At 38.2% G+C, this 15,569-nt stretch overlaps 1 protein-coding gene across 5 annotated transcripts in view; it reads left to right on the forward strand.

The window, feature by feature from the left end:
* nbeab (neurobeachin b) overlaps window positions 1-15,569 on the forward strand; it is a 481,645-nt gene that overhangs the window by 433,091 nt on the left and 32,985 nt on the right. For all 5 annotated transcript variants that reach the window (XM_037546398.1, XM_037546400.1, XM_037546401.1 and 2 more), the window contains one exon: window positions 5,556-5,726. In XM_037546398.1, coding sequence (XP_037402295.1) covers window positions 5,556-5,726 — 171 coding nt within the window. The remainder of the gene's footprint in view (window positions 1-5,555; window positions 5,727-15,569) is intronic.

Consider the following 15,569-nt stretch of genomic DNA (forward strand, 5'->3'; position numbering starts at 1 on the left):
ACAGAGAGTTAGATCTGTAAAGTGTGACTGATTTCAGTATACAGTGTTAACAGCGTGCAGCAGAGACTCCTGTTCTAGCTACTTTCATAGCTATTAGACACTGTCCAGGGTAGTCTTCCCAATGCATCGCACCAACGTTACTGATATTACTGATCTGATATTGATGGCATCAGTGGTGTGTTTTGCTTGTAAGTGATAATTCAGAGGCAATGTACTTCAAACAAACATACAAATTCACTACGATAGTAGCTGGAAAAATCATGTGAGCCATCAGTGGAACCTCTTGCCATTTAAAAGCTATACTGCAATGAGAGGATAATAATCATAGCAGCAGTGCACATTTATAGTGTTAAAAAATGAGTGCATTTGAACATTTATCATGTTATTAACTCTAACTTTACACTGTTAATTTATATATCGCTTTTCATACACATATACAGCCTTAATGGCCTTAAACAGCACACTGATGGCTTTGTTTGTGTACATCCTTGTTTAGTTAGTTCTGAGCAAAAAATAAACAAAGCCAGTGTGCAGTTTGCTGACTGGGATTGCAGTGTTTTGGCCTGTGCTGCCTGAGGAGAGTGTGTGTGTGCTGTGGGAAACACATTTGACCTTTTCAGCTTCCCTGACAGTGTGTGTGTGTGTGTGTGTGTGTGTGTGTGTGTGTCATAGACTGTGTGTGTCTTGTGGAGGTGACCTTTCCTCCAGCCCCTTCCTGCCGCTTTGTTCATCCACATAGACACACACAGACAGACAGACACACAGTATACATGTGTGGGCAGAGGTCCAGCTGTCATTTAAAGTCAAAACTTCCTATAGGCTGCCCACCTCAGGACATGATGAAATATCAGGTCAATCCTACTATGGGCTATACCAGGACTAATGCTACCAAACCAGCACTGATCAAATTCTTGGGGGAAAACGTTTTTTCAACAATACTTGACTAGAATTGATTTAATGCCTAACAGAGTTATTACTTTCATTTTGCTCAACTTGTCATGTAAATTGTCAATGAAATGTGTATTAACATATTAATGACATCGTAGTTACCTAATAATTACAAATATATTTGAATTTAATTCTGTAATAAAAGGTTGAAGTCTGTTTGCTTCAATAGCAGAAATAAAATGGCAAACAATTTTATATAGATGCATCAGTAACTTATAATGAAATTCAGGTAAAAAAATTTTGAATCACAAATGTTTAGCACTTTCAACACAATTTTACTGCTTTTTGAGCTAGCTATCAAGCCTTGAAATAAACCTTTAACCCTATATTTTTAACCTTATCAGTCTGAGAGCATCACCAGTGATCCATTTTGAGAATTTGGTGATTTATATTTATATTTACAGCATTTAGCAGACGCTCTTATCCAGAGCGACTTACAAGAAGTGCTTTGTCTATTTGGGTGAATTATCACATTGCAAAGAGTTAGATTATTTCATTTAAGCTATCTCTATAGTGCTATAATGGTAGTGCAATTAGAATGCATGGTAGCAGCTAGAAAATAAGTCTTTTTGTTCTAGTTTTTATGCTCAAGAGAAAATATACATTTGCTTGAGTGTATACATGATTCTGAGTAACTGCAGACATTTGTGTGAGTGTGTCTGAGAGTAGAAATCAACATGGAATATGACAGATATGTTATTATGCTAATAACAGCCTGTTATTATAATTTAGACCTGGCTAAATCTGCCTTCATGAATTCATTCATGACATAACATAGACATAGACTTCTTTGCCAGCACTGGATCAGGACATTTCTAGTGAGCCTTAAACTGGCTCTGACTCAATTGCATAGCATAGCGCCTCAAATGCTAAGAGTAAGAGTCCTGTATAATTGCCCTGCTTATATGAGGTCCTATACTGTACTGTACCCTATTCTATATTCTGTATCATAAACGCTTGTGTGACATGACAATGTAGCTGATGACCATCCAGCAAATCTTAGCTTGCCTATTCTTGTTTTGAATGTAGTTCATATTCCAGTATAAAGTGTTGTGCTCTATCATTTACTGGATCTTCAGTTTCATTACTTAACATCCACTGGTTTCATATTCAGAATGTGGCTTACACTGTGAAAAAAGTGATGCATTGACTTTTCCTGATTCAAATGTATACATTATTTCCAAACCAATAAAACATATTGTATTTATTGCAATATATTACACAATTATTACCAAAAGTAAGTAAACAGGGAGACAATATTGTGTTGATGTAGAGTATTTTGTGTGAAAACAATGTACAGATGTGTATCAGGAAGATTCAGCTACCTACATTAATCTCTAAGATGGCCATGATTAACATGCTGCATTATGCTGCTCCATATTTGCTCCCTTTGTCTCGTCCTCCCGCTTTTCCTGCCGCTCTTTCATTCTATGCCTCTGTCTCTGTCGTTTAATCCCTCCTTTTCCCCCTTGTCTTTGTGCTCTTTCTCTCTCACTTGCTCTCTCTCTCGCCCCCCCTCCATCCATTCCTCGCTCTCTTTCGCTTAGCGTTCCCATCTTTGCATGTGTCACTTTCGATTGGAGTGACATGCCCCGTGGCTAGCGTAGCCCCCTCTGGAGCACAGCCTGCTCTGTTGGTAATAGCTGTTAGTCCTGATGCGAGAGGGAGGGTGTAAATTCCAGCAGCAGTGGGGACTAGTGTGTGTGTGTGTGTGTGTGTGTGTGTGTGTGTGTGCACGTACGCCTGTGTGTGTACATGTGTTCATGTGACCATGACTGTGTAGGTGTTTGTGTTTGTATTCTTTGTTCACAAAAGGATTCATACCAACAATATGACACCCACAGTATGACTTTCTATAATTATCCCACTCTAGTTGCCATTGCAGAGCCCCTGGGTGCCTGTAAAAAATCCATTTGGTACATTTGGCAGTGCTTTATGACAATAGGAGGCCTGTAAATTGGGTCTACATTAGTATTACATGTCATAGCAAACAATTATGCAAAACTAGCTAGATATCTGAGTTTGCACCTTGAGGAAATGATTCAGATCTATAATGGTGTTGGTACCGGTTGTTCATACTGGTGCCAGATTCAAATAAGCAAATTTGGTACCTATAGAATACGGACATGTTTACATATAGTTTACATATACTTTACATAAATATTGCCTGGAAGCTGATTGTACATTATTTACACTTTATTAAGAATAGTCAAAGGGCTTTGTGGGATGATACATGCACAGCACTAGGAAGTGTCTTGTTTTTGTTAATTCAGAAGACACTTATACCAGATCTAATTGATCAGCCAAGACATGTTTTATCCAAATTGTGTTTTTTTGGGTTAGTGCTGAAGCTACGAGGCTAAAAAACACTAAAAGTCAGTAGTCACCCAAAGCTTTTCTGTAAGCACATGGCCAAAACTTCTGTCAACCCACTCAAACCACATCCAGCTATATTTTAAGATTATGTTGTTGAATTCCCCATACCCTGCATGCACATATAACACAAAAAGGCAGTAGTTGGCACCCCTGCTTAAAGGGCATATTTTACTAATATTCATGTAATCACCATCCATATTTGTTCTAATTCAGTACTCATGTCCCTGCATGACATGCGTGTACATACTGCGGGGAGTCAGTATTCAGCATAAGCCCAATAGTTACAGTAACCCTCCAATACTGTCTATAAGAATCTATAAAAAAGCTGTAAAATCTTTGGCATCAGGGGTGTCAGACAAAGCTTGTTAATTAACAGTAAAAGTAATGAAAGTTAAAGTCTGTAAAATTACAGTCATTAGAAATACTGTTGTAATTCAGCAATTTTACTGGTTCAACTATTTATTCTAACACAGGGCTGCCACAACACCTGCAAGATTGTGGGGCAACCTAGTGGGGCAAAACTTTAAAAACATGGCTGGCTGAGTGAGAATTGCAATTAGGCTACTGACTAAAACTGCCTTTAATGTTATACAAAAGACATGTTCCATAAAGATTATTTATGTTTTGACTTTGCACTTCATTGGGTTTAACCTCAGATAGCAAACAGTGCTGCCAAACACCTCTGAAGAACATCAGGTTGTGTTCAAACCCAGTTTATTTTCCAAAGTCTTCACCAATTTTGCAGAGAAGTAAGCCAGCTGATACCCTCACATTTGCAACCATGAAAATAGAAGATGGTTATCTAGATTGTAGTAATAAACCTTTCTTGATATCAGCCTCTTTATGATTGGATGAATGTAACTATACGGGTCACTGATGCTTGGCCAGAATCCACTCATAAAAACCCACTGATACCAATGTTCTGATACCCACTGATAGCATTTGATGTAAGCTGAGTGTGCACTGCCTCTCTAATGCCTCACTTAACTCAGCATTGGTGGTTCAGTGGTAGAATTCTCGCCTGCCACTCGGGAGGCCTGGATTCGTTTCCCGGCCAATGCACAGCAAAGCTTTTTTGGGGCAGTCGTGGGCTGGAGGTTAGGGAACTGGCCCTGTGACCAGAAGGTTGCCAGTTCGATCCCCAGTGCCGACAGTCCATGACTGAGGTGTCCTTGAGCAATACACCTGACCCCCAATTGCTCCCCTGGCGCCGTGGATAGGGCTGCCCACCGCTCCGGGCAAGTGTGCTCACTGCCTCCTAGTGTGTGTGTTCACTAGTGTGTATGTGGTGTTTCACTTCACGGATGGGTTAAATGCGGAGGTGGAATTTCAGCGTTTGTGGGATTAAAAAAGTATCACTTAACTTAATGAACAAATGACTCAAGCTGGCTGTGCTCACACAGAGTCGAGTTACCGACTCCATGACAGTTGGATACAAAGTCGCTGGTCACTGTAGACCGGGGTGCCCAACACTGGTCCTGGAGGGCTGGTGTCCAGCACAAGTTGGTGATTTACCTGCTTAACCAAACTTGGTTACTCAGATTCAGATTCCTTTGGCAGGTTTAATGGGTGTGTGTGAACCTTAAAACTCTACTGGACACGGGCCCTCCAGGACCGGAGTTGTGCACCCCTGCTTTAAACATTCTGTCTCGGTATATTCCCACCAGACCTACACTGTGTGATTTTAGCCTGTTTTAAACACAGTCAAAACCACTTCCCCAATATGTGGGTAGAGACACTAAGGCCAGCAGAATGGGAGCAAAAAGTAAGCATTTCCTACTGAAGTTCATCTATGCCGACATTAATCTGTTTGAATATAATAGTGAGGTATAAACGTTAATACGGTGGTTTGTTTTGTTAAATAGGCTGTAGACAGACTGTACTGTCCTCCAGTGTACTACCTCATTACTCCGACACAGGGGCAGCCTGGCTTGTTTGAAGCTCCATATACTGAGGAGCTCATTGCACATTGTTTCTTTCAGATTGCTTCGTCCAAACGAGTGTTATTACAGAACATTCGGGGCCTCTTTTGAGTGAATCTCCCTGTATTTCTGTATTTATGTTTGTGTTACTGCATAGATAGGTCATTTTAATAATTTTTTTTGGCTGCCTAACATTACACTACTGTACACATATATGCATGTTTGTCTCTGTGTATATGTGGAGGAGTTTGCATGTTGCTGCTGTTTACATGCCTTTCACCTCTAATTGCCCGGCTCTCCCTCTGGCAGGCTCTGGAGAGTGAGTTTGTGTCGTGTCAGCTGCACCAGTGGATTGACCTTATTTTTGGCTACAAGCAACGCGGGCCCGAGGCCGTGCGTGCCCTCAATGTCTTTCACCACCTGACCTACGAGGGCTCTGTCAACCTCGACAGCCTCAGCGCTGACCCCCTGCTGCGTGAGGTAGGTCAACATGGCCGTGTCACCATGGTAACGGAGCCATGATGAAACTGCTGTTGTTTTACCAAGCAAAGTAGTTTGTTAACTGTAAGCAATGGGTTGCCAAGCATTATACGATTTTTGCATAAACATCATAATGGTTTTAATAACTTTGTGCATAATACGCCCTGTGATGGACTGGCGACCTGTCCTGCGATGTGTCCTGCCTTTCGCCCAATGACAGCCAGGATAGGCTCGTAATTCTGTGACTACTAGCATGGTCATAGACTGTTTGAATTTTAATTATTTATATTTATGTATTACATTTTCACAGAAAAAGCTTGTTATTATGGCATATATCATACGAAATATAAGAATGGTGAATGAAATTCAGTTTTGATAAATGTTTAATTATTTTTCCATAACTGTGCTGCCGTACTTGATGAACCATCATTAGCACTGTACTCTTTCCTAGTCACTGCCCAAGTGTTCAGACCTCGTCTTTGTCAAGATACAGTGATACATTTATCATATACTTGCTGCCAACCAAAATTTCATAGCATATTTGTTGGGTTTTTATGCCACAGCCTGTATTGTTTGGCCTGTGCCTTTATACAGTCAATGTTTTATTCACTGTACTTTTTGAACTATTTGCCAGTTTATTACAAATATTATGTGAGTTAAATGAGAAGAGTCAAGTAGGTTGCTTAATAACGGCTGCTAAAATACGACCAACTTGCTGGAATAGTAGCAAAAAGAGGCCACACAGATGGGGCATCTAATGAATACAGTCAAAATAACCACTGTGGCCTTTTGAAGTAGAGATACTCAGATATGGCGAGTATGCTACCGCATAACCACTGCCAAAATATAATCGAAATGCAGACGAAATGCAGTCTGATGTTCAAAAAGAATCAATGGTGATGACTTTATGAAGCTGAAATACTCAGAACTTTGTTGTGCTTTGTAAACAATGTGACACTAAAATATGAACCAGTTTAATAAAATGGGGCTTTTATTTTGTCAAAACGATTATATCTCAAAAACAATGCTTAAAATGATCGTCTTGGTCACAGCCTCTCATGTTCAGTCAATTAAACCTGCTGTAAAAGATCTCAAAGTTCCCTTATTTATATTGCATATCAGCATTACAAAGCAGGTGAGTTTTTGAGTATTTAACTAGTTTGACTGAAATCTGGCGTGAATGAAGTGTTTGCTGTTCTGTGTGGAGGACAGTCTGTATGTGTCATTCATGTCTCTCCATGCAAATGTGCCCTATGGGACAGACAGAAGTAGACTGCTGACTCATTCACTTTGCATTCACACTGCAGCTCTGATCAGCTGATAACCTCAAATTAAAAGAACACATGACACACTTACCAGCCAGATAAGGTCTGATGATCTTAGCTTTTTTAAATAACACTAACTAACTGTATACATACCATAGAAATACAATGCAAATACAATACACTTCTTTATCCTTTTGATGAAATGGTTAACCCTTTAAAGGGCTTGTATGTGGATCCACACTTCAGTTAATGCTATAAAACTTTATTTGAGATTTGACAGGTTTAAGTCTCTTGGTGTGAAATGCTGTGGTTAAAAGAAAATTACCACGAAATGCTGCGTTGTAGGGAAACCTACTGACTAACTATGGGACTATGCCTACAATGCAAATAAATAGATTTTATTTACCAACCGAAATGACCCACAAATCTCAAAGTTTTTTATATGTAATGCAGATAATGGTAAAATAGTGGTAAATCTGAAAAACAAAGTTTTTTGGAATGTTTGGCCTCACATGAACTACATGTACCTCTCCACCATTAATAACTTTTAAAAATATGATTTTGGCCAGAGGTCTTAAACTCAACCAATAAAAGGAGCTTATATTAAAACAGATAACTGTTAAATCTCTTTAAATGCCCCTAGATTGTGTGCTTGATCAACACACCAGACATGCTTTCTTTGCTGCAAGTTCATTCATTCTTGGGATCAGTTTCTGAGCTGCTGAGTGTTTGTAGTCTTTATAGTGTTTGTTGGTTGAACTGCAGCTGAAACGTGTGTTTGGTGATCTGACATGTGCAATTTGTTGGGTGGTGTCAGAACACATTACGTTGCAGTGCATGCTGGGGATTGTAGTGCATCTCTTTGTGAAATAGGCTAATATTATCAGTAGAAAACCTAAATAATTCCCAGGGCCAGATTGAATTGTGCCACTGGCCTAGTGTTTGACATATGAGGTTTAGGCCCAAGCCATATGTCAAAACTATTGTAAAACAATGTCTTTGGCACCAGGCACTGTATTTGTAACCACCTCATGTAATAGCTTTCTGTGAGGGAGGTTTTAGAGGCATTAAACTCCTCAAAGGTCTGGTTCCTGTCAACACCACTGTGAACAATTCTGGCTAATTTCTCTAGAGCGCAGCATTTCAGTCTAAAAGTGAATGCTTTTATTTAGGTCTTAACCACTGAATTTTACAGAAATTTTGAGGAATCAGTGGAATTCCCCTTTAAACAGGTCTCTGCTCAATCTCATCAAAAATCAACAAATGTATTTTAAATAAATCAAAATATTTTAATTATGTATTTTAATGTCTGCATAGACAGCATGCAAGAAGATATTTACTGGTTCTCTTTTATATTGGATCACTTTTTAAGGGATTGTCTCTACTTTGGGAATGTATTATATGGGCAGTAGCTGGGATTTTCCCACATGACTTAAAAATAACAGTAGGCCTATTTTCTTATGATAATCTAATGTTTTCTAATTTGATTTTCTAGCTTCTTAGTTGATTGCCAAAAAGGATGGATCTATGTGTGATCAATATTCTCAGCCATATTTTTCATTGACTGGTAGAAGTTTTTGAACAGCTTAATTGTGTTAGTGAATTTGATTTGAAGCAGGCAGCAGCTGGTAGGCAGAGTCTCTCACTGTCTCTCTCTCTCTCTCTCTCTCTCTCTCTCTCTCTCTCTCACTCACTTCTCTCCTATTCTCACTCGCTCACTCCCTGTGATACCCACCATCTGCTGTCTGCAAAACAAGTCATTTATATACTGTCACTTCCAGGACTGCCTTTATTTGTCAAGTGACCACTATGCAAATCACTCACCGACCAGGGGGGCTAATTATCAAACAATATGGAGAGAGCTTTGCTTTTCATCATTCTGTGCTACTTCTCAGACAATAGCAATTATCTTTGTTTCATCCGGTGCCCTTTTTTAAGGGTTCTCTGCCATCCCTGCTAACTGACGGTTAAGTTTGTTAGCCTCAGAAGAGAAATAACTCAGTTTTATTTTTCAATTGTGGTCTGCAAAGTCAGAAAAAGCTTTTAAGCTGCTTGGGTTGATTTAAACATGTAAAGAAAATAAGTACAATAGATCACACTGAATATCTGAGCCAACTGACTTGCAGTGCTGTAAAACTGTACTGTTGTGTGCCACATTCTAAAGATGTTAATTGGGAATACATGTAATAGACTCTGAGGCTGTGCATTACTCTGCTGTTGCTGACGCATCCAAACAAGCACTGCGGCTATAAGCCATGATTGTACAGTGTTTTTTTATTTAAAAAAATGATAAAAAATACGCCCAAGGTTGCACCCTGTAGTTAAGAAAAAAGCTCCAGTGCATAGTAAGCCAGTACATTTTGTCCTTTGTACACTCTTAAGAAAGGATGGATCTTCAATGGTCCTTTAGTAAAGAGAATAGTTCTATTTAGAACCATGAGTTCTATAAGAACCATTTCATGCTTAAATGGTTCTTTGCATGGTGAACTGGCTCTTTAGTTTGATGGAGAATGCGTATGGTTCTGTATAACCTTTTTGAAAATCCATATAGCACCAAAAATTGTTCTTCTGTTGTTACAAGCTTGCCACTGTAATAATAGAAGAATGCTTTTTTGGTGCCATATAGAACCATTTTCAAAATATTGAACCATACAGCCGAGAAAACATTTGCCATCAGTTTGAAGAAGTTTCACCATGCTAAGAACCATTGTTCATGAAATGATTCTAAGTAGAACTAGGGGTTCTAAATATACATACATCTTTTTTGTCCTTTTCTTTATCCAATTTGACCAATTTGACCCACTAGTTAGGACATGATACCACCAGCACTAGGAACATAAAGGCAAACAGATGCTTCCTGTGAGTCGTGTGAAGCTAGTCACCTGTTTTTGAAACTCCTGGTAACATTACTTTGGTTGGCTGAACACGCTTGGAGGAGAATGCTAACCACAGGTTCTGTTACATCAGCAAATAGCTAACCTGCACTGGCTGGCAGCATGTTGAGAGATGGGAAGAGAGGTAGGGCCACCCAGAGAGAGCGAGGCCTGTTGTTTTCTGTGGGCCTCCCAGCCACAGACAGCTGTACCATCATCAGGGGTTGAACTTGTGATTTTCTAATGATAGGACCAACACTTGAACGGTTGAAAGGTTGCACCACTCAGGGCCCTGAACCATTCCCTTTTTTATAAGTGTACAGTACTATACAAAAGCATTTATTTCATTTCCAGTTAAAACGGCCATCAACAACAATTTTCCATTTCAGGAAAAGAAGCAGAACAAATGTATTTAACAGAAAATGTCACAGAAGCCTCAATGACTAGATATAATATAAATTTTTCAAGATTGAGTGTGTCCACTCTTTGACTAGCTTTCAGTTTTTTTCAAAGAAATCTGCTGTGATATTTTTCCACACTTCAAAGTTTCAGTCCTAGAACTTAGTCTTGGTTGCATTTTCTGTTTCTCTTAATCCATGTTATCCTAAACACATTCAATTATGTTGATTTTCACATTTACATTTAAATGCTCTGGTGTGGTCAGCCCACTGTTCTTTGTCACTGGGCCTTCTAAATTATGAGGTTGTTAAATAGTCAAAATATGAACATCGTTAACATTGCTGCACATTGAGTTGACATCATTACTCTGTGTAGAAGTAAAACTACTACTACAGTATATACTACTTCAGTGCTAGTGTATAAAATCACTCAAATAATCTACTACTAGTACTACTGTCATTACTACTAATAATCTACTACTGCCAAAGCCACACTTGGCAAAGCTTACTGATTTAAATGGAATATTTTAATGAGCTCTCTTGTTTTATGATGTTTTTGTTTAATCTAAAAAACAACCTAATTCACATTACACAGTGCTATTTCATGAGAACAAAGTATGTTCAAAGCATATAGGCTTTGGAAGTTCTCGATTAAGACAGAGGGCAGTAGGGGTAATTTTTTCCCATTTTTCCTGTACACAACACATCCTCCAAGGTCTAATGGCAGCTGGATAGTTTCTTTAATGTAGAAACTGTTTTTCAGACAAATAATAACTCATATTCTTGAGTTAACACATTCAAGAACATTCTTGATGCGGCATTTAAGACTTTCTAGTATGAGAATTTGCCATGTGTTGAGCCACATTCACATCAAATATGGCCAATGTTGAACCTGTTCTACTCTCTGTTTTACCCTCTGAAGCTGGATGTCGGTCACCCACCCAGCCCATCACTGCCAGGTTATTGATTATTTCCCTTCTGATAGGTGCAGCCACAGCATCAACATTAAGCACTGCAGTAATGGCATTAAAATGTCAGGATATTGAATGGGTGCCAATTCCTCCAGCCAGTGATGGAATCCAGTTAATACTGTGCTGTTGGTGGAATGTCAAAACATTATTCACCAAACGTGCACTAGAAAGGTAAATCATACTCTGAAAAGTAATGCTGTTAATTTATTTGATTCCATCAACACAGTTATTGCCAAAAGTAAGTAAAAGACCAAATTTTAATGAAATGGATTTTATTCAAGTGGAAATAATGCAACTTTTGAATATGAATAAATTGTATATTTTTAAGGGTTCTTTAGAGAAAGATCCACTTTTGGGTCCTTAAGGAGCCTTTCAGTGGATCATTAAAGAATCATTTTGTAAATGAAATGAGCAAGTGTGAAGAAACTTTTAAAAGTCTAAAGAACTTCCACATAATGGTAAACTTCTATACTATTTAAAGATTGTTCCTAGGTTCCCATATCCAAGCAAAGGACTATTTAGGAACGCTTATTTTTAAGACGTGACACAAAAGAAATAGTAAGTCAGTCAAGTCAAAGTTTATTTATATAGCACTTTTTACAACAGTTATTGTCACAAAGCAGCTTTACAAAAAAAAATCCGGATCCAAGCCCCCATGAGCAAAGCAATGGCAACAGTGTGGGAAGGAAAAACTCCCCAACACTGTAAAACCTAATGATCTCAGTGAACTTAGGCAACTGATTGCCTTAAACCATTAAATTTAAGTAACTCAAATCTGATGAGTTAGGCAGCTTGCCTTAAACCATTAAACTTATATAATAATGGTACTGACTCAATACAGTTAAGTAATTCTAACTTATATTTACTGCCTTTACACAAATTTTGCCACTCAAGTTCAGCTAACTCGGTTTCTTCCATTAAAAGCTAAAGTAGGCTCTAATTTGAACAAATTTATACTGAATGACAGAACATTTTTGACAAATGTGTGTGTGTGTGTGTGTGTGTGTGTGTGTGTGTGGGTGTGTGTGTGTGTGTGTGTGTGTGTGTGTGTGTGTTAGTGCCCAAGGGAAGGTAGGCTGCTGAGAATGACTACATAGAGATGGTAGGTTAAACAAGGTGGAAGCACACGCCCAATATGCCACCAAGAGCCAAATGGAATGATGCAAGCTTTACTCAAGGTTGCATCGACCAAGCTTTCTTGAAGTAAAGCTGAAAAGTCTCAACAAACTAAACTAAACTGCAAGAGGTTGATTCAACTCAAAGATCCCAATCGAATATCCAAAGTTGCTGAAAGTTACATGAAAAGTATGAGAAGTTCAAATCATTTGAAAGTAAACCCAACACTGTATGAACCCACCTGTATAGTCAACTTAAATAAAAATATTTAACATAAAACACTTGAATAAAGTTACCTTAACTCAAAATATGGTAACAAATGATTTTACTCAAATTGACTGAGTTACTGTCTCAACATTTCATTTTTGGGTTGGTTTGAATTTGTCGTGTTAAGTTACTCCAACTTTCTGTAGTATTTAAGTTGTGTTAACAAAATACTGTAGTCTGTAGGACTTATGCAAATTAATTGATCTCTGCTAACTGTACCTAAGTAACTAAGGATTATACATGAAATAGTATGTGTTATTAGACTTGTATTAGTAAGTGTAACAGATTAGTAAAGTAAACCCCAAAAAATTAAGTTAGTGCAATTTTTACATTTTACGGTGAAGAGCAAGAGGAAGAAACCTTGAGAGGAACCAAGACTTAAAAGGGAAACGCATCCTCCTGTGGTTGACACCAGATAGCAAACACTAACACAATGGCCAAATGAACAAGAATAAGGTTTTACCATTAGTATAAAATATTGAAAATACAGAAAATGGGAAATGCAAGTGAAGCAATAGCTAAGATTAAATGGTTTGAGTCTGTGCAGCAGCAAGTTCATCAGGAGATGATATTAGCCAGTGAACAGTAGTGTGAGGCCTAAAACGGGTCCTGCACAAGATGAAAGATAATGTGTGCTTGTCATTGTGTGCTAAGAACATGTGTAATGGATTATGCATCCTTGGTAGATGGAGCCCAAGCTATATTGATGCTCTATAAGCAGTTGCAGCATATGGGATAGATCCACCTTGAGCCATTGCACACATTAGCTTTCTGTAAAATGAAATTACGCATGCAGAGTGACAGGTCTGTCCTGCTTTATTTTTTTCCCTTCCATATTCAGCTCTCCACACCTCTCTTGGCTTGCACTTCAAAGGATTTTAGATTGACATGACCTGTTCTTTTCCTACGGTAGAGGAATGCCTGACTACTTACTCAGCATTTTACCCTGCCACTCAGTATTCTCTCAAACATTTCTCAGCCTGTGCTTCCCTGGAGTACCAACTTTAGACTCCCTACAGGAGAGCGCTGTACAAAGATCACACAGAAGAGCAAAAGGAGCATAATCATTGTATAAAAGTCATATAATCATATGTCATAGGGACGCACCAATATAGAATGTATAGGTCTTTTCCAATAATTAATACCCTGTTGTGAATGATACAGATATCAAAACTCTTGTTCACATTATTTTATGTGAATATTTTACATTAATTAGTAGATGTGCTAATCAGGAGTTTTTATCTATAGTAGGTGAATGTGAAAGCAAAGACTCTGACTCTTATTAGTATAGTAGAGTTGATCAAATGAGGAGTCAAACCCTTTTCCTCTATTATCTGCCATCATTAGGTTGTTAAATTAACAGTTTAAATTCCAATATTGGAAAAATAATAATTGCATTTTCCCTTTTTTTGGCGAATAATATGTCACGATACACTGTGCATCCCTACATAACTGACCATTTGAATGATGACTGAGACATCTCAGCCAATAACAATCATATCTAAATTCTACTTCCATTATCATTTCGCAAAGCGAAAACTGTGACAAAACTGCAGTGAAAACAGCAGTGACAGTAAATTCGTCTGCTGTCCTGATCATCTTGAGGGTCACGCTGTTTTTGTTTCATTCCTAAAGATGAAAAAGATTTGTATTAATTTATATGCAGACCATACTCACTGCTCAGTGGCAAAACAAATCAGGTTGAAGGTGGACTTAACTTGTCCTTGCTACTGTATTTGCAAAAATATCATTTTAATATGATGCCTACTGATAAATCACTTGGGTCAGTTGGATAATTAGTTAACTTGCTGACAGTTGTCTTGATAAATCAGTCAGATTAATCATTTTTCACATTTTGTGATTAAAAACATCAAGATGAATATTGATGTACTCATAGACGTGCCACACTTTGTATTGTTTCATTAAAGTTTGCTGACAGCATTTGGGTAAAAAGGCTGAGGATAAGTGTTAGGTTTAGCATTAGCTCATCTAAAGGGGCCTGGCCTGAAAGTGCTTGTAAGAATTTAGCAAATGATCAATTATCTATCCATGACTGAGTTAGGTTTGGATTTGTCCATGTCTGCAAATGTCACAGCGTAATAGAAGGTAGAGGGGAACCATCAGGGGCTTCAGGCTCAAGCATTACAGCACTACTCTTACTTCAGTGGTTGTGTTTACATGCAGAGATTTTTGCCAAACCAATTGAATACATTCCAGTTATAGATTAAGACTGAGGTGTTTAAATGCTCAACAATCTGATGACAAACTGAGATTTTCAGTTTACATGCTCACTAAAAATAATCAGATCCCCATAGATCCCCATAGACTACCACTTACTGTAGATGTTGCCATGACAACAAGCATCACAGGAGTCCACTCAGAGTGAGATGAGCAGAAGTGTGTTACCTGAATTTTCAGTTGGTGTGTTAAACTCAGGAAAACATACTTCACATGTTCTTATTAAAGAAGGCCAAGAGGAAGACGTCGTGTTCTGAGCCACATAAGCTGGATGCCCATCCCACTGCCATCTTTTAAAGCTCAAAGTATAAATTTCGTCTCTTCTGCAGTCCAGTTTCTGCTCCTGCTGTGTTAAACATTATAAACTTTCATTATGACGTGACACACATGCACAGAATGTACTTAAACTTTCCGATTGGGAATGTAATCAGATACAGGCATTTAGAGGGTTATTATTCTTCTATTTAACAGATTATTTACAGGATTATCCACCTCGTTCAATCAGATCGAAATTGTGTTCTGAATGGCCTCATTCAGATTAAGCCATTCGGATTGAGATGTATATATGTATGTATTCTATTGCGATTGAACTATTACTTCAGTCAGATTAGAAACATTAGTTATTAGGATTATCAGGCTGCATGAAAACACAGCTATTCTTAAGTTTTGGACTGAAACAAAGGGGTTAAATTCTTAAAACACCCAGTGGAAATTG

The sequence above is a fragment of the Pygocentrus nattereri genome, chromosome 17 (genome assembly GCF_015220715.1).
Source record: "Pygocentrus nattereri isolate fPygNat1 chromosome 17, fPygNat1.pri, whole genome shotgun sequence".
Classification (NCBI taxonomy): domain Eukaryota; kingdom Metazoa; phylum Chordata; class Actinopteri; order Characiformes; family Serrasalmidae; genus Pygocentrus; species Pygocentrus nattereri.